At 45.2% G+C, this 22453-nt stretch overlaps 1 protein-coding gene across 2 annotated transcripts; it reads right to left on the bottom strand.

Moving 5' to 3' along the window:
* Positions 1-474: 474 nt before the first annotated feature.
* LOC118395764 (cilia- and flagella-associated protein 44) lies at positions 475-21609 on the bottom strand. 2 transcript variants are annotated; one of them, XM_035789663.2, is made up of 35 exons: positions 21476-21609; positions 20941-21087; positions 20527-20710; positions 20243-20405; positions 20055-20157; positions 19708-19924; positions 19397-19511; positions 19107-19271; positions 18810-18965; positions 18570-18617; positions 18374-18473; positions 18164-18258; positions 15055-15264; positions 14810-14920; positions 14570-14722; positions 14034-14255; positions 13283-13425; positions 11406-11685; positions 11221-11276; positions 10915-11077; positions 10616-10746; positions 10319-10521; positions 9831-9996; positions 9549-9726; positions 7852-8093; positions 7380-7593; positions 7019-7222; positions 6750-6945; positions 6544-6657; positions 6287-6417; positions 5882-5998; positions 5400-5601; positions 4970-5130; positions 4738-4872; positions 475-946 (listed from the first exon to the last, which is right to left on the bottom strand). In XM_035789663.2, the coding sequence occupies exons 1-35, from the start codon at positions 21522-21524 to the stop codon at positions 650-652; spliced, it is 5571 nt and encodes a 1856-aa protein (XP_035645556.1). In that variant the 5' UTR covers positions 21525-21609; the 3' UTR covers positions 475-649. The 2 variants fall into 2 exon arrangements, with proteins under 2 accessions (XP_035645556.1, XP_035645557.1); XM_035789664.2 differs by having other exon boundaries at positions 20995-21087.
* Positions 21610-22453: the final 844 nt, after the last annotated feature.

Raw genomic sequence — 22453 nt, 5'->3', positions numbered from 1 at the left:
TTACTGATGATTTGTTGCCACAGTTTCTACTGTTGTGGCTAGATGAAGTAGGCCTACAGCTCCATTTAGTGGTTGTGTCGGGGACAAGTCGTTGACAACGAACATTATAGCGAAGCCTAACCGTTTCCTAACATTATCCTCATTCACCTAACCTGCTATGTTAATTTACATAACCTGCTGCTTTAGTTCTCCTAACCTGCCATGTTAGTTATCCTAACTTGCTGTGGCGAAAAATCATCAGTATCACCTAACCGGTACTTCGATAAGGTTCAAATTGCATTGGAAAACTAATTGTCATGGTCTGAGTAGAGACAAATCCTCAGTTCTATGTGCAAGTTGGTTGAAATCTTCAACATAATAGAATAGATAATTTTTTGTCCATTGGTGGGAACGGAAATGTGTCTTCTGCCCTTCCCAACACTCCCAGAGCAGAATGGCATAAGGAGCTATATACCACAAAAGAAGACCATTAAGTCAATCAAATCTAACAAGTTTATTCTCTGAAAGATCTTGTTTACAGCTAGGTATAAGTATGTGTGTGTGAGGAAGAGGGGGGAGCAGTGTGGGACAGGTGAGCAAAAATACAGTATGAGAGGTATTAATGTTAATGTATGAATGTGTTATCTTTGTATAATATGTGTGGGTATTATCAATGTGAGTGTTTAGGCTCTATTCCACCCCCCTGGCTGCTGGTGGATGAATGCCCCCCTCCCAGTTTGAAGTGTCTGTTGAGCCTCTCTGGGTTGGTACGGGTGGAGCGGGATGGAGCTTCGGGCAGGGGGGGCAATGGGGCCTGGCTGGGGGGCAGGATGTGACCCCCCTTTCTGGACAGGATGTTGATCTCCTGGCGGAGGGCGTTTGCCTCCTGAGCTTGACTCTGGACCAGCTGGTACAGCCTCCGCCTCTCGTCCTCCTCAGCATGCCGACGGCCCTGGAACTGGGTACCCTGACACACACACACGGCATGTGACTTTCAAGTTTGGGAAGCACATTTTTACCATACAAAATGCACCTTTTATAATATAGCATTCCATGTATCATTGCATTTCAAATCAAATGTATTTATATCGCCCTTCCTACATCAGCTGATATCTCAAAGTGCTGTACAGAAACCCAGCCTAAAACCCCAAACAGCAAGCAATGCAGGTGTAGAAGCACGGTGGCTAGGAAAAACTCCCTAGAAAGGCCAAAACCTAGGAAGAAACCTAGAGAGGAACCAGGCTATGTGGGGTGGCCAGTCCTCTTCTGGCTGTGCCGGGTGGAGATTATAACAGAACATGGCCAAGATGTTCAAATGTTCATAAATGACCAGCATGGTCGAATAATAAGGCAGAACAGTTGAAACTGGAGCAGCAGCACGGCCAGGTGGACTGGGGACAGCAAGGAGTCATCATGTCAGGTAGTCCTGAGGCATGGTCCTAGGGCTCAGGTCCTCCGAGAGAGAGAAAGAAAGAGAGAATTCGAGAGAGCACACTTAAATTCACACAGGACACCGAATAGGACAGGAGAAGTACTCCAGATATAACAAACTGACCCTAGCCCCCCAACACAAACTACTGCAGCATAAATACTGGAGGCTGAGACAGGAGGGGTCAGGAGACACTGTGACCCCATCCGAGGACACCCCCGCCCGAACAGGGCCAAACAGGAAGGTTAGACAGGAAGGACATTTGCAGATTTATGTAATATAGCCCATGATTCCGAATGTGATGACTAGATTGGATAGTCATAATTTTGGCTAATAATGTAATGCAATCACTGTTCTAAAAAAAATACAGTTCAATGCGTACTGGCGTAGAGCAGGGATCATCAACTAAATTCCGCTGCAGGCCGATTTAAAAAAAACAATTGATTGAGCAGACGGATGGTCAGGGGAAGGAACATAATTACAAATAAGTTGTCGACTGCAAATTGACCGCAAGAGGCCCAAATAGATATACTATTTGACTAAAACATAATAATTTCAAACCTTGCTTAGATCTGTATATGATCACATACAGTATATCTATCTATTATGCATGGGAATACTTTGGAACAGATTTCCAAAATTAAAACCACTTGGACTGATTTGCTGTTGTTTTTACAGTCCTTTATGTCCAACAATAAAATCCCCAGTTGGGGAACCCTGGCGTAGAGTATAGGCCTAGGCTATATCAGATATGTTTCCTCTTCTTTCTTTGAAGGGGAAAAATGTGCCCTTTTATAACTGGAGACAGCAGAATGTCTCCAAAAATTACAGGGTAGCCTACTCTGCAGACACTAACAAAGAGATCAATAAAAATGACGTTGTCTGATCCATATAACAGGCCTATGAGAAGGGTAGACAAATACAATGTCACCATTATTCATAGCATGCAATGACTACATCAATGTGACTCTATACATTTGTTGGATGCATTTGCTGTATGTTTTGGTTGTGTTTCAGATTATTTTGTGCCCAATAGAAATTAATAGCAAATAATGTATTGTGTCTTTTCCGACTGTAGGCTATGCGATTTAAAACAATCCACAGGTTATTTTTTAAAATAAGCTTGGACACACTGTGTCCAAATCATGCTTTCTGGTGTAGGAGCTTATTTTGGCAATTTAATTCAATTTACTTTAGGGGAATGTTAGCTATATGCGCCGTCTATGCACAGAAGGTCACACACACACACGCTGTTATTTACTCCACATAAACATGTCATATCATGCATACACACTATCATGTAAGCACTTTTTTTTACCCCCTTTTTCTCTCCAATTTCACGGTATCCAATTGGTAGTTACACTCTTGCTCATCGCTACAACTCCCGTACAGACTCGGGAGAGGCGAAGGTCGAGAGCCATGCGTCCTCCAAAACACGACCCAACCAAGCCGCACTGCTTCATGACACATTGCTCGCTTAACCCGGAAGCCAGCCACGCCAATGTGTCGGAGGAAACACCGAACACCTGGCGACCGTGTCAGCATGCACTGCGCCCGGCCCACCACAGGAGTCGCTAGTGCGTGATGGGACAAGGACATCCCTACTAGAGGTCGGCCGATTAACCGGAATGGCCGATTAATTAGGGTCGATTTAAAATGTTCATAACAATCGGAAATCTGTATTTTTGGGGGCCGATTTCCGATTATTATTTTTTTTTTTATGAAGTTTTTTTATACCTTTTATTTAACTAGGCAAGTCCGTTACGAACACATTCTTATGTTCAATGACTGTGGAACTGTGGGTTAACTGCCTTGTTCCGGGGCAGAATGACAGATTTTCACCTTGTTAGCTCAGGGGTTCCAATCTTGCAACCGCACAGTTAACTAGTCCAACGCTCTAACCATTGCACTCCACGAGTAGCCTGCCTGTTACGCAAATGCAGTAGAAGCCAAGGTAAATTGCTAGCTAGCATTAAACTTATCTTATAAAAAACACTCAATCATAATCACTAGTTATAACTACTAATCCAGTTTAGCAGGCAATATTAACCAGGTGAAATTGTCATTTCTCTTGCGTTCATTGCACGCAGAGTCAGGGTATATGCAACAGTTTGGGCTGCCTGGCTAATTGCGAACTAATTTGCCAGAATTTTGCGTAATTATGACATACATTGAAGGTTGTGCAATGTAACAAGAATATTTAGATTTATGGATGCCACCTGTTAGATAAAATACAGAACGGTTCCGTATTTCACTGAAATAATAAACGTTTTGTTTTTTCGAAATGATAGTTTCCAGATTCGATCATATTAATGACCAAAGGCTCGTATTTTTGTGTGTTATTATGTTATAATTAAGTCTGATTTGATAGAGCAGTCTGCAGCAGGCCCGTAATCATTCATTCAAACAGCACTTTCGTGCATTTTGCCAGCAGCTCTTCGAAAGCACAGCGCTGTTTATGACTTCAAGCCTATCAGCCTAATGGCTGGTGTAACCAATGTGAAATGGCTAGCTAGTTAGCTGGGTGTGCGATAATACTGTTTCAAACGTCACTCGCTCTGAGACTTGGAGTAGTTATTCCCCTTGCGCTGCAAGGGCCACGGCTTTTGTGGAGCGATGGGTAACGATGCTTCGAGAGTGGCTGTTGTCGATGTGTTCCTGGTTCGAGCCCAGAGAAGAGGAGGGGGCCGGACGCTATACTGTTACACTGGCAATACTAAAGTGCCTATAAGAACATCCAATAGTCAAAGGTATATGAAATACAAATGGTATAGAGAGAAATAGTCCTATAAATACTATATTAACTACAACCTAAAACCTCTTACCTTGTAATATTGAAGTCTCAGGTTAAAAGGAACCACCAACTTTCATATGTTCTCATGTTCTGAGCAAGGAACTTTAAACGTTAGCTTTTTTACATGGCACATATTACTTTCTTTTCCAACACTTTGTTTTTGCATTATTTAAACCAAATTGAACATGTTTCATTATTTATTTGAGGCTAAATTGATTTTATTGATGTTTTATATTAAGTTAAAATAAGTGTTAATTCAGTATTGTTGTAATTGTCATTATTTAAAAAAAAATCATAATCGGTCGACCTCTAATCCCTACCGTCCAAACCCTCCCCTAACCCGGACGACGCTGGGCCAATTGTGAGCCGCCCCATGGGTCTCCCGGGCGCAGCCAGCTGCGACAGAGCCTGGACTCTAACCAGGATCTCTAGTGGCACAGCTAGCAACTGCGATGCAGTGCCACTGCGCCACTCGGGAGCCATAAAAGCACTTTCACAAATGATGAAAAACCACACTCTTTGAAACACACAGTACCATCCTGCTCTGCCTGGTGTTGAGTTTGTCCTCCATTTCTTTCTTCTGGCTCAGCAGGCTGTTCATACTGAGGAGACGCTCGGTGTGATGCCTTGTCACCTCTGTCACCGCATGACGGGCCTCTGTCACTTTCACCTGACACACACACACACGCACGTATCATAAACAAAACACCTTTGTGTGTGTGTGTATCATAAACAAACACCTTACTCACACATACACACTGCCATACCTCCCACTGTCTGACCTCCTGTGTGTAAGCGGCCTCTCGGACTCTGCTATCCTGTCTCATCTCCTCCAGGTTTCTGTTGCCAGACAGAGTCTGTAAGGCTTCCAGGTCCACTAGCTTCCCAAACTTCATCAGCATCAGCTGCTCACAGCGCGCCTCCAGACCTACACACACACACACACACACACACACACACACACACACACACACACACACACACACACACACACACACACACACACACACACACACACACACACACACACACACACACACACACACACACACACACACACACACACAGTTTACTGTAAACAGGGCATGTCTACGATGCACTGGAAGCAATCGTGATCTGCAGTATCTTATTTTGAACTGGAGGATCGGTTTTTCACATTTTCTCCACAGTTTTGTGCCCCTAGTCCCCTCAGCCTACTCTGTATCTTTGCCTCCATGTCCTTGCGGTCGTGAATGAGCTGGACGTGCTGCTGCCTGGCCTGTCTGTAGAGGTCTCTCTGTTCACTCTTCTCCACCTGCAGTTCTTTAATCCTCTCCTGTAGTCCTCCCAATGCCACTGTGTTCAGCACCAGTGCTGGGGCCAGGCTGCACGGTACCACCCCATTGCTCACAAACTCTATCTGGTACACAGAGGGAGAAATAATTTGTTTTTTTGAATATGGGTTGTTGACTTAGTTTTGTTACTTATATTGACCACTAATAACTAAAAGCATGATGACATGTGATGATGTACGAGTGAACAAGGACAGTCACGTTTCTTACAAACGTGTTCCCTCAAATCCTCTCCTCCCTTCTCTTTGACGTTTTGAGGAGGCGAGGAAAGGACAGGGGGAAAGGATGCAAGGAGTTGAGGCAAGACAATTGAGAGACCCAGAAAGAGAGAGAGACTTCTCTCCTCACCTGGTGCAGTCTGAGGGGAACCACCACATCCAGCTCATTGAGCTTCTGTTGTTTCTCTCTGTTGAACAGCTCCAGGTCTCCCTCTGCTGCTTTCAGACTGCCATGAACCACTTTTTCCTAAATCACACAATCACAATACAGACTGGATGACAATTAAATGAATGTCAAGAAAGACAGAAAAGAAGACAGAAATACACTAAGGTGGTGTTGAGAACTAGCATGATTAGTGGTCAACAAGAAAAGCTTTGGGAGTGGAGGATGAGATGAAAAAACAGGAGTGAAGTAGACAAAGGGGGAACAGTGGAAAATGACAAGATGGAGTGGTTAAATGGGAAACGGAATGTATGGAGATATAGAGAGAAGAAATGGAAGTAGAAGATCGGAAAGGGGTCAGAAAATGTGTACCTTCTTGACGAGGGAGTCACACTCTTTCCTCAGGTTGTCTGCAGTCTTCCTCTCCTCCACCAGCAGCTCCTCGAGGTCCAGACGACGCTCACGGAGCTGCACCGTGTTCTCAAACAGCTCTGAGTTACAGTCTGGGGGAACACGCACAAAGACATACAGACAGCTAGACAAAGACAGAGTGCATATCTGTGGCTAAATAATGGAGTACAATGTGGTGTATAACTGAGAATACTGTAAGGTGAATGGTAGCGACTGACTTGGGGGGCAGACGCTGTCATCCAGAGGACCACCGCTCTCTGAGCCACTGTCATCCTCATCCTCATCCCAGTCAGACTCTTCATCAGAATCTTCATCACTGTCCTCCTGCTCCTCTGGTAGAAAACAACAGGATGAGCTGGGCTGATCAACCATACATTAAACACTCACGCACACAATCACACTTTCAGATGGGTCCAGGACTAACCGTCATCTCCGGCCTTTTCTTTCTTCTTGACGCGTTTGATCTTCTTCTTGAAGACCCTGGTGAGGAAGTCAGCAAACTTGTTGTTCTCCCCTAGAGAGGCCTGGAAGGTGGCAGCTATGGCCCTCTCTCTCTCCTGGAGCTTGGAGATGTCCCTCCGCTTCAGCTCCAGTGCCTGCTTACACTCCTCCAACTTAGACTGAGGAGAGAAATGGGATGATGGTAATATGGAATACAGAGACACACACACCCCTTCCTTCCCACCTAGGTACCCTGAGGTCTTCCTCTTCTTCCACGCAGGCATTGAGTCTCTCCTGCAAGGAGTTCTCTCTCTTCTCAAACTCTTTGAGCAGCAGCAGCTCCTGGAACAGGGTGACATGGCGCAGGTCAGCCAGCTTCATCTGGATGTCTAGCCACAGCTTCTCGTGACGCAGCAGGCACAGCTCCGCATCAAACTGCCACATTGACGACGACATCTGAGAGGAGAGGAAGGGATGGAGGGAGGGAGAGAAATAAGAGAGAGGGGAAGAATGAGTTGGCTTGGTTTCAGTTGACAATTTGATGCCAGAGCCTGGATGTTGCATTGAGGGCCTTTGCATCCCACCTGGAAAGTAAACTATTGGAAAGGCTGACCTGTTCCAGCAGGGATTCCTCTTCATACAGCAGCCTGATCTCCTCCACCTCCCTCATCTCCTCCTCCAGCTCGGTCACCCCAGATTCCTCCACCTCCCTCTCTCTCCTATCTGCAGGTGTATGGCAGGGGGTCTCCTCCTGTTTTTCTATCTCTGCCTCCAGCTGTTCCAGCAGAGTCTGCCCCCCCTCTAGTTCCTGGCCACGAGTACAGGCCCTGTGTGTAGGATTAGCATAATAATCATTATCGCTGAATTATTATTATTATTATTATTATTATTATGTTTCTATAATATTTCATTTTAAAATCACTCATTTTAAATATGTAGTTTTTTGGCGACAAAAATCTGTTGGATCAGACTGACTTTTAGACTTAGGAACGTGATAACTGTTTTTAATCAATGATCTGTAATTGATGAGTTATTATGAACCTACAATAAGTTCTGCTCCGGTCCCAGTCCCAGGCCAGACCTACCTCTGAGCCCTCAGGGCCCCATAGCGCTGCAGGGTGGTGCGGGTGTAGCGTAGCTTCGTCTCAGGGGTCTCCTCGGGCAGCAGGGAGGGCAGGGTGGGGGCAGGGCTGCAGAAATGAGGCGCTAGGCGCTCATGGACAGCCTGTAGCTGCTGGGCCTGGGAGCGCAGGCGTGACACGAGGCTCACCTTAGTGTCCCTTAGGGCCATTATGCGACTGTTCATCTGCGTCTTCCTCTCATGGATCTGACAGACACAGAGGGACAAACATACAGTGGGGCAAATAAGTATTTAGTCAGCCACCAATTGTGCAAGTTCTCCCACTTAAAAAATGAGAGAGGCCTGTAATTTTCATCATAGGTACACTTCAACTATGACAGACAAAATGAGAAAAAAAATCCAGAAAATCACATTGTAGGATTTTTTAAATTAATTTATTTGTACATTTTGGTGGAAAATAAATGTTTGTTATTGACCAAATACTTATCTCAATACTTTGTTATATACCCTTTGTTGGCAATGACAGGTCAAACGTTTTCTGTAAGTCTTCACAAGGTTTTCACACACTGTTGCTGGTATTTTGGCCCATTCCTTCATGCAGATCTCCTCTAGAGCAGTGATGTTTTGGGGCTGTTGCTGGGCAACACAGACTTTCAACTCCCTCCAAAGATTTTCTATGGGGTTGAGATCTGGAGATTGGCTGGGCCACTCCAGGACCTTGAAATGCTTCTTACGAAGCCACTCCTTCGTTGCCCGGTCGGTGTGTTTGGGATCATTGTCATGCTGAAAGACCCAGCCACATTTCATCTTCAATGCCCTTGGTGATGGAAGGAGGTTTTCACTCAAAATCTCACGATACATGGCCCCATTCATTCTTTCCTTTACACGGATCAGTCGTCCTGGTCCCTTTGCAGAAAAACAGCCCCAAAGCATGATGTTTCCACCCCCATGCTTCACAGTAGGTATGGTGTTCTTTGGATGCAACTCAGCATTCTTTGTCCTCCAAACACAACGAGTTTAGTTTTTACCAAAAAGTTCAATTTTGGTTTCATCTGACCATATGACATTCTCCCAATCTTCTTCTGGATCATCCAAATGCTCTCTAGCAAATTTCAGACGGGCCTGGACATGTACTGGCTTAAGCAGGGGGACACGTCTGGCACTGCAGAATTTGAGTCCCTGGCGGCGTAGTGTGTTACTGATGGTAGGCTTTGTTACTTTGGTCCCAGCTCTCTGCAGGTCATTCACTAGGTCCCCCCGTGTGGTTCTGGGATATTTGATCCCACGGGGTGAGATCTTGTGTGGAGCCCCAGATCGAGGGAGATTATCAGTGGTCTTGTATGTCTTCCATTTCCTAATAATTGCTCCCACAGTTGATTTCTTCAAACCAAGCTGCTTACCTATTGCAGATTCAGTCTTCCCAGCCTGGTGCAGGTCTACAATTTTGTTTCTGGTGTCCTTTGACAGCTCTTTGGTCTTGGCCATAGTGGAGTTTGGAGTGTGTTTGAGGTTGTGGACAGGTGTCTTTTATACTGATAACAAGTTCAAACAGGTGCCATTAATACAGGTAACGAGTGGAGGACATAGTTTGGGTGGGGGTCAGGTACAGAGGTCGCCAGGTCTATTAGTGTATTACATATAGTAGTACATTTGGTTTTGAATGGTAAAGATTGAGAGAAAGTGTGAGATGTAACCTAGTACCTTCTCCTCTAAGTGGACCAGCTGAGCTCTCTTCTTCTCTGCGTTCATCCTCAGGTGTTCTGGGACCGTAAAGTCTTTGGCAGTCTTCAGCTTGAAGTCACCCATGTTCTCCGTAGCCAATCGGATGGCTCGCACATCTTCCGGATCCTCACAGTTCTCATTAGGCTTTGTGGCATACCTAAGCAGTCACATGGAGATACAGTCATGTCGGGAAGAGTGAGGACAGAAATTCTGAAACGGAGACGAGAAACTTCAACAGAGGCCATATGATAACAGACTCACAGTTCAGCCCACTCTTTCCTCCTCTTCTCTATCTTAACCCGGGCCCGCTCTGCCTTCTCCGTAGCCTTGCGGAGTTTCTCTGCCTGGCGGCCAGCCAGCTTGCTGCCCCCTGGACGCACCACATGGGGCGCCATAACAGCCTCCTCACCCAGGTCCTCCTGGTCCGCTGGCCAGGGACACACACATTATGATATGGCAGGTAAAACACACACACACACACACACACACACACACACATTCTCTCTCTCAAATCAAATTTATTTATATAGCCCTTCGTACATCAGCTGATATATCAAAGTGCTATACAGAAACCCAGCCTAAAACCCCAAACAGCAAGCAATGCAGGTGTAGAAGCACGGTGGCTAGGAAAAACTCCCTAGAAAGGTCAAAACCTAGAGAGGAACCAGGCTATGTGGGGTGGCCAGTCCTCTTCTGGCTGTGCCGGGTGGAGATTATAACAGAACATGGCTCTCTCCCCGCTCTCCTACCTGTGATGTTGGAACTGTCTTTGCCGGCATCGGCTTTGTTCCTCCAACGTTCCTGCCCCACTGTCCCCGGGCCCCCCACCCTTCCCCTCTGTTTCAGCTCGTGGAACCTCTGGGACAGTGCCAGCAGACGATAGGTGGAGATCCTGTGGTCACTCTGGAACGCTACCACAGTAACTGTGTCCGACTCAAGAGAATCCCAGAACCTGGAAGAGCCAGAGGGCAAATCTGATATGTCAACCCATTCCCTAAGTGCACTACCAGGTGAAAGTGCAGATTGAGTGGTTGCTGGTTAAGTACCTCTCCTGTAGTTTCTGGAGTCCGATGCGGTGGCGTTCCTCCTCCCAGGCCAGCTCCTTCCTGGCCTCTCTCACCCTCTGGGCCGTCATCCTCTCAGTCTCTTCACGGAACCGCCAATCCAGCTCCAACTCCTACACATACACACTAGATTCTCTTGGGCTGTGGCCAGAAACATGCTACAATTTATTAGGTTTATCACAGAAACATTCAAATGCTTTTTGGTTGGTTATGATACTAAACACTTCGGGACGAAGGGGTGGATTTAGGGTGCAGGGGTGTATGGGTTTGTGAGTGTGTACCGTGCGGTGCAAGCGGACGTGTTCGGGCAGACCCTGGTTCTTCTCCAGTAGCTGTTTGAACTGGTTCTGCAGCTCGGCCAGCATCTTACGTCTCTCCACCTTCCTCATCTCAGCCTCCCGACGCATACGGTCCATTTCCAACTTCTGCTTAGCCGTCTCAATGCTACAGTGAGGGAAGTGGGGGAGGGAGAGAAATAGAGGGGAAGAAAGAGAGGGATGTGTAACAGAGGGGTAGCGAGCGAGGGGCTGGTTTGCCTTTAGCCAGGTGTGCATTTGTATGAGTTTGTCTCTAGGTTTCTTCCTCACCTGTATGCCGACGGGTCTTCGATATCCTGGGCCACACCCTCCATTTCAACGCCAACCTGTTTCACCAACAACACACACAGGCAACCACAGAACTGGAACTCACTTTTGTGTTATTCATGAGGTTATTGTCCCACTCGTTTCCTCCATCCCTCTATTCTACCCTCCCTTCCCTGCCCCCCACTGACCCGTGGTGAGGGGACTTTGGCCTTGCTGCGCTGCAGGGCTTTAAGCACGTCCTCCTGGGGCAGTAGGCTGAAGGAGAAGATGTTGCCGTCCTCCCCTGTTGTCAGGACAAATTGGTCGTCAAAGCTACAGCGCAGCTGGCGCAGCTGTCCATACTGGTTGTCATGGACGCTGAGGGCCCAGAAGGCCTGCATGGATGTGAGGTGGAAGTCAGGCGGCTGCAGAGGGTAGGCCCGGACACTGCCTGACTGCATGCCACACAGCAACAGCTGCCTGCTGGAGCTGGGACAGAGAGAGACCACAACAACGTGTCAACATATACAGTCGTATGAAAAAGTTTGGACACCCCTCTGAGGCTGCATAATAATTTACTCTGTCGTCACAGAAAATGATCACAGTGGCATGCCGTTCATTTTCTAATAAAAGCTGAGTACTGGGGTATTGTCCAGACAAAGATTTTTAGCGTAGCAATATTAAGTTGTATGAAATTAAATCAGATGTGAAAAATAGGCTATGAAAAAATGTGGGCACCCTTGTCATTCTGTTGATTTGAATACCTGTAACTACTTAGCACTGATTCATTGGAACACACAATTGGTTTGATGAGCTCATTAAGCCTTGAACTTCATAGACAAGTGCATCCAATCATGAGAAAAAGGTATTTAAGGCCAATTGCAAGTTGTTGTTCTTTGACTCTCCTCTGAAGTGGCAACATGGGGGCCTCAAAACAACTCTCAAATGACCTGAAAACATAGATTGTTTAACATTATGGTTTAGAGGAAGGCTACAAAAATCTATCGCTGAGATTTAAGCTGTCAGTGTCCACTGTGAGGAACAAAGTGAGGAAATGGAAGACCACATGCACAGTTCTTGTTAAGGAGTGGCAGGCCAAGTAAAATATCAGAGAGGTGAAGGATGGTGAGAACGGTCAAAAACAGCCCACAGACCACCTCCAAAGACCTACAACATCATCTTGCTGCAGATGGTGTCAATGTGCGTTGTTCAACAATTCAGCGCACTTTGCACAAGAAGAAGCTGTATGGGAGAGTGATGCGGAAGAAGCCTTTTCTGCACACACGCCACAAACAGAGTCGCTTGAGGTATGCAAACACACATTTGGACAAGCCAGCTTCATTTTGGAATAAGGTCCTGTGGACTGAGTTATTTGGTCATAACAAGAGACATTATGCATGGCGGCAAAAGAACACAGCATTCCAAGAAAAACACTTGCTACCCACAGTAAAATTTGGTGGGGGTTCCATCATGCTGTGGGACTGTGTGGCCAGTGCCGGTACTAGAAATCTTGTTAAAGTTGAGGGTCGCATGGATTCCACTCAATAAGCAGATTCTTGGGAATAATGTTGAAGAATCAGTCACAAAGTTGAAGTTACGCCGGGGCTGGATATTTCAACAAGACAACGACCCAAAACACTGCTCAAAATCTTGTAAGGAGGAATGGTCCAAAACCTTCATCCAGACACTCATTAGAGGCTATGGGAAGCGTCTAGAGGCTGTTATTTTAGCAAAAGGAGGCTATTCTAGATATTGATGTGATTTTTCTATTGGGGTGCCCAGAGTTATGCACCTGTCTAATTTTGTTTTGATGCATATTGCACATTTTCTGTTAATCCAATAAACCTCATTTCACTACTGAAATATTACTATGTCCATCAGTTATTTGATAGATCAAAATGAAATTGCTGATCCAAACACACAATTATTTATGAATGGAAATTGTCAGGGGTGCCCAAACTTTTTATACGACTGTACACACATTAACAGAACATCTACAAACCTCTGCAGTTACAACATTACAGAACACAATACAGACACACTGATACAGAAAACATTTTCAGCCATCAGTTGTATAGTCCCTTACCTGAAGGTGATGGTGCAGATGGGGTCCTCGTCTGTATTCTGGACAGGCAGGAAGGTGAACGGCTCATCCCTGCGCTGTAACAGGTCCTCACCCTGCTGCTCGGAAAACTTACAGTGGTACAGGAACCCCGAATCATAGCCTCCCTGAGAGAGATATGGAGAGAGAGCCTGGTTTTCACCCGCTCCTCCGCACACTCCACCGGCTTCCAGTCGAAGACTCATCCACAACAAGACCATGGTACTTGCCCCTCCCTACCTTCAGGCTATGCTCAAACCCTACACCCTTACCCGAGTATTCCACTCTACCACCACTGGTCCCTTGGCCCTCCCACCCCTACGGGAGGGCAGCTCCCACTCAAAGCTCTTCTCTGATCTGGCACGCCAATGGTGGAACCAGCTTCCCCCTGAAGCTAGGACAGCAGAGTCCCTGCCCATCTTCCAAAAACATCTGAAACCCTACCTCTTCAAGGAGTATCTTAAATAATCCCACAGAACCCCTCCTCACCCCCCACAAAAATAAATAATTACCTTTTGTGAACTAACACTCGCACTTTACTTTTTCCCTCCCTTCTAGCACTGACTCCCTTCTAGCACTACTTTATTGAGGAAAATGTATTTACTATGACTGAGATATGTGGTTGTCCCACCTAGCTGTAAGTCGCTCTGGATAAGAGCATCTGCTAAATGACTAAAATGTAAATGTGCATTGTAGAGAGAGCGAGAGATGGCCCTGTTAATGTGTGTGTATGTACCATGGAGAGCCAGAAGGCCCCAGGAAGAGAGTAGAAGCCACAGCAGAGAGGGCTGGGGGGGTCAGGGGTGTAAAGAGGGGGCAGCTCTTCCTCCTCCTCTACCTCCTGCAGCTCCTCCTCAGTGGGCTCAAGGCCCTCCTCCTTGGCTTTCTTCAGCTGTGCTTCTCTCTCCTTCTGCTTCTTCTCCTTCAGAGCCTGCCTGCGCGCAATCTCCTCCTCCCGCTGAAAAACACGCTCACAGTGACACACCCATGCGAGAGTTGAACCAAAAGAGCTGTCCACAAAGCAGATAACAGACAGATATAATGTGAGCGTGCTTATGTACGTTTCCAACTAAGTATGATGTGTATGCTTCTGTATAAACTGTGTTTTTTACCTAGACAGCTTTTATGTGATGTGTATGTTTTATTGATTCTATGGAACCCATGACTCCTTGGAAAACAGTGGCAAGTGTTACTAAGTGGACTATCCTGGATAAATAAATCAAATTAAAATGTGTTTACAGTACAGTTGTTCCCAGACAGTGAGGGCCAGACCTTGATGTGTGACTTGATGCTGCTGAAGGTGAAGTTTCTTGTGGGGAGGCCAGAGATTTGGTAGGTGGTGCCGTGGTTCTGGGCCTCTGGGTCTGGAGACTGGACCTCCACTACATGACCACTCCTACACAGGACCAGCAGGGTGTTTTTGCCCTGAACACACACACACAGAAGGGTTCTAACTAAACTCACGTGCCATTGTCTTGCATACATTTGTCACTGATCTGGGATCAGACTTACATGTGACTGGGGGGACCACTCCAGACCCTGTACAGGACCTGGTACTGTGACAAACCCAATGGGGTCATACCTGTCCCCCACGGTGAAGAAGAACACAGTGCGGTCCATACTCTAGAGAGGAAAAGAGAGAAGGAGGGATGGTGGAGGGGAGAGGATTATTGATATTTGTTATTATTCCGATTCAGTTTGTTTTAGGTCTACAATTTCACATTGCCCATTGGCCAACATTCTGCAGCCTTCCCTACCCCAGTAGCTAGGATCTCGCCGTTACGTTCATATGCAATGGCCGTCACAGCTGCATTGTGGGGTTTGAAGGCCTGTTTGAGACGGAGCTCGGCATCTCCATAGCGACTGCGCCCGGCAACCACTCGTAAACTCTGGGGGTTGTAGAGCTCCAGCAGACGGACCACCCCGTCCTCAAAGCCCACCACCACCAGCCCTCCACTAGGGTTCACCTACACACACAGGCAAGGGCCACACAGAACAATCTCAACACACGGTACAGTACACAGATAAGCAAAGCAAGTTGAGACCTAGTTGAAGAACACAAGGCACTGCATGAATGATTATGTTACCATATACAGTGCCATCGGAAAGTATTCTGACCCCTTGACCTTATTCACAGCCTTATTCTAAAATGGATTAAATTGTTTTTACCCTCATCAATCTACACACAATACCCTATAATGACAAAGCAAAAACAGGTTTTTAGAGATTTTTGCAAATGCATTAAAAAAAATAAAAAAAACAGAAATATCACATTTACATAAGTATTCAGACCTTTAACTCAGTACTTTGTTGAAGCACATTTGGAAGTGATTACAGCCTCGAGTCTTCTTGGGTATGACGCTACAAGCTTGGCACACCTGTTTTTGGGGAGTTTCTCCCATTGTACTCTGCAGACCCTCTCAAGCTCTGTCAGGTTGGATGGGGAGTGTCGATGCACAGGGAAAGATGAATTTTGCGCCGTTCATCTTTCCCTCGATCCTGACTAGTCTCCCTGTACCTGCCGCTGCTTCACCGTAGGGATGGTGCCAGATTTCCTCCAGACGTGACGCTTGGCATTCAGGCTAAAGAGTTCAATCTTGGTTTCATCAGACCAGAGAATCTTGTTTCTTGTTGGTCTGAGAGTCCATTAGGTGCCTTTTGGCAAACTCCAAGCAGGCAGTCATGTGCCTTTTACTGAGGAGGGGCTTCCGTCTGGCCACTCTACCATAAAGGCCTTATGGGTGGAGTGCTGCAGAGATGGTTGTCCTTCTGGGAGGTTCTCCCATCTCCACAGAGGAACTTAGTCAGAGTGACCATCGGGTTCTTGGTCACCTCCCTGACAAGGCCCTTCTCCCCCGATTGCTCAGTTTGGCCTGGTGGCCAGCTCAAGGAAAATTTTTGGTGGTGCCAAACTTCTTCCATTTAAGAATGATGGAGGCCACTGTGTTCTTGGGGACCTTCAATGCTGCAGAAATGATTTTCCTCGACGCAATCCTGTCTCGGCGCTCTACGGACAATTCCTTCAACCTCATGGCTTGTTTTTTGCTCTGACATGCACTGTCAACTGTGGGACCTTATATAGATAGGTGTGTGCCTTTCCAAATCATGTCCAATCAATTCATTTTACCATTGGTGGACTCCATTTAAGATGTAAAAATATCTCAAGGAAGATCAATGGAAACAGGACGCACCTGAGCTCAATTTTGAATCTCATAGCAAAGTGTCTGAATACTTACAGTTGAAGTCAGAAGTTTACATACACCTTAGCCAAATACATTTAAACTCAGTTTTTCACAATTCCTGACATTTAATCAGAGTAAAAATTCCCTGTCTTAGGTCAGTTAGGATCACTACTTTATTTTAAGGATGTAACGTGTCAGAATAATAGTAGAGAGAAGGATTTATTTCAGCTCTTATTTATTTCATCACACTCCCAGTGGGTCAGAAGTTTACATACACTCAATTAGTATTTGGTAGCATTGCTTTTAAATTGTTTAACTTGGGTCAAACGTTTCAGGTATCCTTCCACAAGCTTCCTACAATAAGTTGGATGAATTTTGGCTCATTCCTCCTGACAGAGCTGTTGAACTGAGTCAGGTTTTGTAGGCCTCCTTGCTCGCACACGCTTTTTCAGGTCTGCCCACAAATTTTCTTTGGATTGAGGATTGAGGTCAGAGCTTTGTGATGGCCACTCAACATGATGCTACCACCACGTGCTTCAAGGTTGGGACGGTGTTCTTTGGCTTATAAGCCTCCCCTTTTTCCACCAAACATAACAATGGTCATTATGGCCAAACAGTTCTATTTTTGTTTCCTCAGACCAGAGGACATATATCCAAAAAGTATGATCTTTGTCCCCATGTGCAGTTGCAAAGCGTAGTCTGGCTTTTTTATGGTGGTTTTGGAGCAGTGGCTTCTTCCTTGCTGAGCAGCCTTTCAGGTTGTCGATATAGGACTAGTTTTACTGTGGATATTGATACTTTTGTTTCCTCCAGCATCGTCACAAGGTCCTTTGCTGTTGTTCTGGGATTGATTTGCACTTTTTGCACCAAAGTACGTTCATCTCTAAGAGACAAAACGCATCTCCTTCCTGAGAGGTATGATGGCTGCGTGATTCCCATGGTGTTTATACTGGCATAGTGTTGTTTGTACAGATGAACGTGGTACCTTCAGGCATTTGGAAATTGCTCCCAAGGATGAACCAGACTTGTAGAGGTGTACAATTTTTTTTTCTGATGTCTTGGTTGATTTCTTTTGATTTTCCCATGATGTCAAGCAAAGAGGCACTGAGTTTGAAGGTAGGCCTTGAAATACATCCACAGGTACACCTCCAATTGACTCAAATTATGTCAATTAGCCTATCAGAAGCTTCTAAAGCCATGACATTATTTTCTGGAATTTTCCAATATGTTTAAAGGCACAGTCAACTTTGTGTATGTAAACTTCTGACCCACTGGAATTGTGATACAGTGAATTATAAGTTAAATAATCTGTTTGTAAACAATTGTTGGAAAATTACTTGTGTCATGCACAAAGTAGATGTCCTAACCTACTTGCCAAAACTATAGTTTGTTAACAAAAAGTTTGGAGTGGTTGAAAAATTAATTTTAATGACTCCAACCTAAGTGTATGTAAACTTCCGACTTCAACTGTATGTAAATAAGGTATGTTTTTAATTTTTAATAAAAGTGCAAAAACTTTTAAAAACTGTTCGCTTTGTCATTTCTGGGTATTGTGTGTAGATTGATGAGGGAAAATAAAGATTTTATCCATTTTAGAATAAGGCTGTAACGTAACAAAATGTGGAAAAATTAAAGTGGTCTGAATATTTTCCAAATGCACTGTAGTCAAGTCTCACATACATACCAGGCGTGGCGCCCAGGTCAGTGTTGTTCCACCTTGTTTGTAGCGGCTGGTTGTTAGTTCTTTCTTTGCAAGGAAGTCAAAAATCCTGACTGAGCCTGAGAAAGAGAGGAAGAAAGAGTGTGTGTTTGGAACATATCGACACAAAAATCATGCGTTTCTATAATCTGTGCTGTGTGTGTGTATTAGTGTACAGTGATAGGCCACTCTCACGGTCTAAAGTGGTGGTGGCCATCAGATGGCTAGTGCTGGACACATCCATTCCCTGGATCACTCCAGCATGGAAGGAGAACAGACACTCTGGGTCCTGGGTCTGTACACACAATATAATGGAGTAATTTAATACAAGACCCAATACACACAGTCCCACATACACACTCAAACACTGTGCTGATGGAAAGAAACTCACAATGTTGGAAAATGAAAGATCCAGTTTCCAGATGCCTCCATTGGAATCCTGGGAAGAGATACATTTGACACGTTATTTAATAAGAAATTATCTCGTTTCTGAGGGAATCCCAAACTTAAACTCATTAACATAACACTACACAGATTCCCATACAGCCCATGGTAACCACCTATGATGGTTGTAAAACTTTAGGCTAAGTGTTGTTGTATGACCCTTGGCCCTTGACCCCTGCCCTCTGACCTGGGCGAACCAGATGAAAGAGTCTGGCAGGCAGCTTTTGACCATGGAGGACAGGCTGACGTTGCGTCCAATCACCATCTCGTTCATGGGCTCAATCTCAAACAGACCGCTGTCATCATTACAGTCTGCTGTGTCAATGCTCTCAAAGTCCCAGCCCTGCACAGTGTGGAGAAAGATATCACACAGCGAGCAATCAACAAAACTGGCCGCAGATCAGTTGTTCAGGCCTGCTTTTTAGGGTTAGCAGAGACCACTTAGACTGAGGCTGAGAGGACTGTATAGTATCTGAAAGGTTACCCTAATGGCTCCATCGGAGCCGATGGTCATGAGCTCCCCCTCGTCCAAAGCAAACTGCTGGATGGTGCCAGCGTGGCACGTCCTGCCCCCCTTACGGCATATCTCTACCTTGATCAGGCCCCCGTCCCACAGCAGCATGTTTCCCCACTCAGACCCTGACACTACCTGGCACGCGGACAGCAGGGATGTGATCAGGACAACATAGAACAAGAGAATATTGCTTTTGGTTTGTGTCAATTTCAATTATGTATGAATAGCAGGAATTTAATGTAAAAGAGCAGTGGACAGACCTTCCCATCAGGCAGCTCCACATAACCCTCAATATCAGTCAGGGCAGTCTTCCCAAACCTTCCCAGAAGACCTTGCAGTTTGAGACCAGTAAAAGTGCTGGCCATTTTCCAAAACCTGGAAGAATGATTGATGAGAGATCAACTCACATGGTGAATGACACTGTACACATAATACACCATTTTTGTATTTGTTGTCAATATTTCATGATGAAATCTGTTTTCTCTCCGCCCAGCTTTCTATAAAGTACTTTTGTAACAAATGTATAAAAGTGGTCGCACAAATACATTTTGCTCGAATGATTGCTACTAACTTGATGTGTCCAGATCCGGAGGTGGTGAGTTGCCCAGGATTGTCAGGTGAAAAGGTGACCCTGTAGACGTCCTGTGAGAAGGCCTTGCAGCGCAGCATCACCTGTTCATGTCTCCATTCCCACAGGGTCAGCATGTAGTCCGGAGCACTACCCACACTGGCCAGCAGGGTGCCCTCATGGTTAAAGTCCACAAAGCTGTAAGCCTGCCCTGTCCCACCTAACGGATAGGGATTCAAACCAAATGTCTTGATCATTAATAATATTCTTTATACATAGTTTTAAAATGTTTTATTTTCAACACCACAAAGGGTGTGAGTGCCTGTGTGCATGTGGTAAAGTTCCCATACCTCTGAGAATGCGGTAGGGTCGTAGTGAGGGATACTCATAGATGACGATGTTGGGCTGGTCTCCCTTCTCTGCCACAGCAAAATACATATTACTGGGGTGGGCCTGCAGAGAAACACAGTTACCGATGGGGTTATATAAGGTGAATTAAGGTTATCCAGAGCCAGTGTTTCTGTGTTTGTGTGTGTACCATGATGGTACCGATGCCTCCCCCACTGCAGGAGCGGAGGTAGCGTTGCTCCTTGGTCCGAACATCCAGGAATATGAGCTGGTTTCCAGCCACAAAGGCCAGCGTTCGCTCATCCAGCAGCTGCAGGTTAGCCCTGCGCCCACAGTCATACCCAAAAGAGTGCCTGGAAGAATGTTAATTAAGGTGCAACGCAATACACAAACACAATACCATGAACATAACTGGGTTGTGAAGACTTCTACGCACAAACTCTGGCACGTGGCATACACAGTGTTAAAAGATACGTAAGGTGCAGCAGGTTCTCTGGGATCTCCGAGTCTGCAGTGATGACTGGTCTGGAGTACAGCTCGTCATAGTTATAGTACATGTCCTCAGAGAGTTTCTTCATCCCCATTTGCTCCTCCTCTTCCTCCACAGCATCACTACTCCCACCTGGCTGCTGCTGCACCTGCTCAGAGGCTGCAGGAGCTGAAAAGACAAACTGCTGTCAAACATCAGGTCATGGCCGAGAAGTAGGCACACCATACTGAAACATTTTTGCAGTGGGGAAAAAAAGGGTGTTCTTATTGTACAAGTTCCGGTAGTTACCTCCCTGTTTCTAAACGGTCTCTATCTACTGAACACAACCCAGCTCTCTCATGAGGGAGCTACCTATGTGTGGACTCTAGACAGAAAGGTCATAAAGAGAGCAGGACTACCCTGAGCTTTGTCTTGTGAAGGGTCCTCTGCTTGTGTATGTGCTTCCTGTGCACCTGCTGATTGGGAAGTTGTGTTGTTCTCTGGAGGTGGCTGAACATTTGAGCTTTCCGTTTCCCCAGAAGCTTTCTGCTTTCCTGTGGGGTCACCTGTCATAAGTACAAGATCAGGAAGATTAAGTGCATCAAAAAAGGCAAATAGGACACTTAAAACACTTCCAAGAAGAGGCTTAAGTTTATTGATAGTTTACAGACCAAATGTCTTATGTTGACAGGAGTCTTATTTCTATTGACAGTGTGTAACATATAATGCAAATATGCATACTTCATTTAAATGAATGAGCTACAATATTTCAAAATCACCCGAACGTAGACAGCAGCTAGCACACAAGCGAGCTAGCTAGAATTGCTCATTCCTTGTGTTAGGGTCAGAGCAGGGTAAATAACTAAATATCTCTTTGATTGTACCTATTAATTTAAATATTAATTTACCGTTGTCAAAATGTATAATTAGTTGAGCTGTGAACTTATATATTACCTTGAAAATTGTCTTCAGCTGGTTGTTTCTCAGAAGAGTCCATCTTCATTTGTAGTTGACTCGTTGCTGGGCAACCCAGGTACGGGGACTTTGTAATCGCAAAGCATGTTGGTTAATGTAGTCACCCACTCCGACTGAAGCTTTGGGACACGTTCAGGTATGAGGTTAACTCAGAATATATTAATAAATAAATCAGATCATTTTACATAAAATGTAGACATGTGTTTTTGTTAGTGCCAGCCTATATTAACTGAGTGAGTAGACTACAATCAGTGGTTCACATTCACAACCTTTAAAAAGAAATTGTACCACTAATCACATTCTGTCCTTTCCAGGCATACCCCTGAAGTACCTCCTCAATTGCATTTGACCAGTAACCCTATAGTCTCATGAGTATTCTCAAGTAACCCCTGTGGATAAGGCCAAGTACCCACAGGGGTCCGACTACCCCTGGACTACATTGATCTGTTAATATGAGCATCCATGGACCATCATATCATATTTATATTAAAATGTGTGTGTGGAAATTGTGTCAAATAAGTCAGCTATAAAGATCACATTTTACAGTAATGAAGCCATAAAAGAGAAAGTGTTTTGATTAATAAGTAGTATTAGGCTTACACGTTTGACAGGACTATCGATGTATATATTACAATGAGAGAAAATAACAGACAATAATGAACAAAAAGTAAAATAAAGTGCCATGTCTTTAAAACAAAAACGTATTAACTTAAAAGTTCAATGCAGCTGTTTTTATCTCAATATCAAATTATTTCTGTGTAACAATTAAGTAACTTTTACTGTGATTGGAAAGGGGGATACCTAGTCAGTTGTACAACTGAAATGTGTGTGGGGTGCTACCTTAATCTACATCCACATCTTTGGTGCCTGGGGAACAGTGGGTTAACTGCCTTGCTCAGGAGCAGAACTCTTTCTTATTGGTCTATTAAAGGCCCAGTGCAGTCAAAATTTGGATTT

This window comes from Oncorhynchus keta, chromosome 17 (assembly GCF_023373465.1).
Source record: "Oncorhynchus keta strain PuntledgeMale-10-30-2019 chromosome 17, Oket_V2, whole genome shotgun sequence".
Classification (NCBI taxonomy): domain Eukaryota; kingdom Metazoa; phylum Chordata; class Actinopteri; order Salmoniformes; family Salmonidae; genus Oncorhynchus; species Oncorhynchus keta.
Note: the sequence above shows the minus strand (reverse complement) of the source record. Positions and strands in the feature narration are given on the sequence as shown.

Excerpts from the sequence above, each read along its gene's own strand:
- LOC118395764 (XM_035789663.2), bottom strand. The coding sequence starts at position 21,524 with ATGAAGATGGACTCTTCTGAGAAACAACCAGCTGAAGACAATTTTCAA. Across the intron at positions 20,711-20,940 it reads TTCACAAGACAAAGCTCAGG|CTCCTGCAGCCTCTGAGCAG; the intron begins GTAGTCCTGCTC and ends TTGTCTTTTCAG. Across the intron at positions 14,921-15,054 it reads GCGAGATCCTAGCTACTGGG|AGTATGGACCGCACTGTGTT; the intron begins GTAGGGAAGGCT and ends TTTCCTCTCTAG.